A 4,668-nucleotide genomic window follows, 5' to 3' on the forward strand; every position below is an offset into this window, starting at 1 on the left:
AAAAAAAAAAAAAAAAGGGGGGGGGGGGGGGGGGGGGATATTTTAAAATTTTGAAATAATTAATGTTATATTTTTCATTTTTGTTAGTCATGAGAAATTTTATAACCTCAGAATTGTTATGACATATTTAAGGTCATATATTTCAAATGTTTTATAGCTACGTAAATGTTTTTCTTGAAAAAATTCACAATATGTGTCACAATTTATGTCCTTCGGGTTTAGCACTTTATGATTACCTGCTCACTATGCAATAATTCGTAAATCACACAGAAGTTGTAGATTGCATTAGACAAGCCTCATGCAATGAGCTCATGACTGAGTAGCAGATGGAGGATGATTTCGATCTCTGGGGGAGACCCACCTCTCAACCACACATCCACATAAATATTGTGATATGTTAAAAAAATGTACAAATTGAGCAGAGATTCGATCATCACACTCATTACGCAAAACATATCTTCTGCTAGCTGATCATTGTACAAAGTTAGCGGAAATCGAGTATTTTTGTTTGTTCCTTTTGAGCTAAGATTAGTACTATATGAAACATGCCATAATTTACGTTTATCAAGTTTGGACGAATCATAATCGGTCCCACCAATTTGTTTACAAGATTATGACATGCCCAAATTAAGGATCATTGTTGGTTTTTTCGATTTTTTTTTTTTTTTGAGTAGGGTCATTACGAAACTTCGTTTCCACATGACTCCACAAACATATTGATGATGACTTCTTAATAGATGGGTCTATTTTTCATCTACCCTAAGGTGTATTATTTGAATGTAATAGTACAATTTGAAATACTTCATGGGAACATTCTCTGCCCACCATATGCATAATTGCATGTGGAATTATGCAACCTATCCTACTAGGAAAGTTAATAATTCATCAAAGTTCAAACAGTACGTATATTCAGTGACATGCGCATTCAAAGTCTCTATCTCATAAATGAAACAATGAGATTTTGACTCCGGTTTAATTTCCAGCGGAAAAGTGTTTCTTCTTTTGTGAACATTAAGGAAACATGCGCTTCCTACTTGTTAACTATATAATTTTAATGCATTATTTGAGCCTCAAGTCTTTCGCATATGAATGTTTTAACTTATTTATGTTATTGTATATTTGTATGTATTACATGTTTGATAAATTTTCAAATATATATATAAGTTTTTCCCAAACCGGTACTGCATATTTGTATTCTCCTGGTGGATTGCGTTGAGACGTAGTATTTTACAATAATCCGTCTGCCTAGGTTAATAATGAACGATTTTAACCACTTCAATAGCAACTTTAAAGGAAAGAAAATATATTTAAGCTCAAACAGAGTCGATCATACGTAATTCAGAAAAATTTTAATTACTACGACTACTAATACCAACAAAATCTTAGAGTTTGAGAGACAAATCCAGCTTCTTCAAATCCTCTTGAGAACTAACCACTGTTGGAAACTTGTTCATGTAACCGAAATTTAGCCTAGGTGCACCGTCACCGAACGATGTTCGATGACTTTCAGGGCGATCGATCCCCGGAAACTGATCCAGCCGCCTTCTCGACCGCATCCCAGCTGAATGTGTATTATATAATAAGGGTGAAATTGCGGGTGCCGTGAAGGTGTTCGACGAAATGTTTGGCTTATGAATCATGGAGTGGGCTTCAATGCCAAGAGACCTATGCAAAATAGGAACTGAAGCTATACTCTGCTTTCTCTTCGCCATTGTAATTCTCTCCCTTTTATGTGCGTTTTGATGGCCGCCAAGTGCTTGTGAACTGTAAAAATTTCTGTAGCAATAGTTACAGGAAAAAACCTGGTGCTCTGTTTCATCATCCTCCGAAGAGCTTATCGTGTGACAAGTATGGTCACTGGTTTTGATTATTTGATCATCTGTAGGCTTCAATTCCCAGTTACAGAGGAGGCTTAGATCTAGAATGAGCCCATCGTTTTCCTGTTTATCATCTTGTTGTCGTGGCGCTGATTGATTTTGGGAGTCCATTTCCTTGTAGTGCTATTTTAGGGAATTAGGTAGGGGGAATTATAGGAAATGGTGGTTCAACTTTGAAAGGAAGTTACATGCATGTGGCATGATGATTTGATGTGGGAAACTTCATGTGGAGGTGGGGACTATCTGTTGGATTTTCAGCTTGGGTTGTGAGTCGTCCACGTGGACGTACAGAAAAAGATATATGAATGTGTATTGATAAGAAAGTTAGAGCTGTAGTTACATGGGCTTATGGAAGAGGACACACAGATAATGAAAAGCAGAAAATTATCTTGAATTATGCTTTAGAGAATTAATATGAATGATGCATAGTTTTATCTTAGATCAAAGCAGAGTAGTATAATATTGATACACCCTCTGTTAGTAATTTCTTGTCCACTTTTGAATTGATATACCTATTAAGAAAATAATGATTGATATAGTAAGTTTAACAGTTCATCTCAATTAATTATGAAGTGGATGAATTAAAAACTTAAGATTTTTAAGAAGTTCTACATTTTTCAAAGTAATTAATTTATTCTTTCTTAATTTGTCAAAATGAACAAATAATTAGGAACATAGTTATATTCCTTAAAGTTGAAATAAATTAATATTATATTCTCTCTTATTAAACATTTTCAACTCTAAAAAGGAATAAAAGGGAAGAACGAGGCTCAAGAGTCAAGAATCTATATTCATGGAATTGGACTATTGTGCATGTGTAACCATCTTGCATGATATTGTCGTGTTACATTCTACTATTCAAACCAAAAAATGTAGCTGCCCCCACTTTCTCTTTCTTTTGTCTTGTCAACATACACAATGTAGTGCTGGCAAATTCTAATTCAAATTTGTTTTGACTTGTTCAATCTGCCCATGACTAACTTGTATTCAAACCCTCGGGCCGTTCTTATACCATGTTTGATTGATAAGTTTTAAATATTATATAAAAATTATTTATGTATTAATTTTTACGATGTTTGATTTTTTTTTATAATTCTACATAACATACCTACATAACTTATGAGAAAATCTATGTATAAGTTAAAAAAGATAGAAGGTGGAATAAGCTATGTGAGTATTAGTTATACATGTATTAAAAAGATAAATTACATATTTATCCCTATTGATTTATTTTTAAATCTTTTTTATTGAAAACTTTACATAACTGTTCTATTTTCACAACTATTTTTGTTTCTTATTTCTTTTTGTATACAAACGACTTTTTATTTATTTTCATTTAAAATCAAAATATAAATTTATGAATAGGAATGTATAATTTTGATAGTGCATATGCTAATTATATATATATATATATATATATATTCGCATTATATATTACTAAATATATCCACATATTTAATTATCATGTATTATTATTTTTATTTAGAATGTGAATTTATATATAATTTATATATTTGGTATACTTAAAATGTAAAAACAACGCATGCATCATATTGATAGAAATTTACATTATATAAAATAGGATAGTATAATGTACTTGAAATATATCAATAGTATTTTATTTTTATAAGCTTTAAACATCAAAAAAAACAAAGAGAAAAAAACACATAATTCCTAGTTAAGTATAAAGAAAATTCCTTCCTTTATCTTTTTTTAAGGGAGAATTTATACTATTTGCTTACTTATTTTATTTGTAAATAATATATATTAATTTATATTAAAATCAATATTCAATACTTAATAATTCATGTAATGTAATCTCTACCTAACTAAATAACGCCTACATAACTAATACTCACATAACTAATACCCACATAACTAAACCATGCATAATTAATACCTGCTTAACTAAACTCTGCATAACTAATACCTACATAACTAAACCATGCATAATTAATACATGCATAACTCTAACCAGTAACCTAACCGCTCGTCACGTGTTATTCTATCGGTTCTTATTTATATGTTGTCTTTATTAAAAATATATGATTTTTACTATTCGTTATTTTATAAAATCAATGCATAAATGACACTATTTTAATTATTTTACCCTTGAGAGTTATTAGCCTTGAAAGTATGCATTTGACCAACATATAAAAAATAAATATGATTTAATTAATGTTAATTGGTTAAGTAATTAATCAAAATAAATTAATTTATATCCATTTATTGAGAACTTAACTTCAAGAGAATACAATAGTAAACTTACATAGATTCTTAAAAACGTGAAATCTAAAGTAGGGAATAATAGATGTTCTTAATTAACTACTTTAATTACTATCTAAGAGTAAAGACATAAAGACACAATCAAAGTTGTCCCGTATTTGCATAAAGACACCTTAACTTTCAAAGTGTCCTATCACCCCACAAAACTATTTAATATCGTTTTAAATGGGCCATTTTGACCCATTTCCTCGTCTATGTAGTGGCGCGTGTTGCTCACTCCCTGTGATAGAATTCAACCCGACCCGACCCGACCTTGTTCTTTGAAGAAAAGTTGTTTCTCCTTTTCTTTTCTTATTTCTCAACTTTCCCTAAAATTTGAAGAAATAGAAAAGATTTCTCATTGTGTTGGTGTTGATAATCTCATTGTTGATGTGTCTTGGTGAAGATTCTTGGAGATTGAAGGTCTAACAGGTTAGGGCTTTACATCATATGATAAAGATCTTCTCTTTTTTCGATTATTATTATTTTAGGGATTATTATAGAGTAAAAGTGTTGGAATCGACCT

General features: G+C 30.7%; 1 protein-coding gene across 1 annotated transcript; it reads right to left on the reverse strand.

The window, feature by feature from the left end:
• Positions 1 to 1,382: 1,382 nt before the first annotated feature.
• LOC107062282 (zinc finger protein 1-like) lies at positions 1,383 to 1,988 on the reverse strand. The gene has a single exon (XM_015312760.1). The coding sequence runs from the start codon at positions 1,986 to 1,988 to the stop codon at positions 1,383 to 1,385; it is 606 nt and encodes a 201-aa protein (XP_015168246.1).
• Positions 1,989 to 4,668: the final 2,680 nt, after the last annotated feature.

Source organism: Solanum tuberosum, unplaced genomic scaffold (genome assembly GCF_000226075.1).
Source record: "Solanum tuberosum cultivar DM 1-3 516 R44 unplaced genomic scaffold, SolTub_3.0 scf00215, whole genome shotgun sequence".
Classification (NCBI taxonomy): domain Eukaryota; kingdom Viridiplantae; phylum Streptophyta; class Magnoliopsida; order Solanales; family Solanaceae; genus Solanum; species Solanum tuberosum.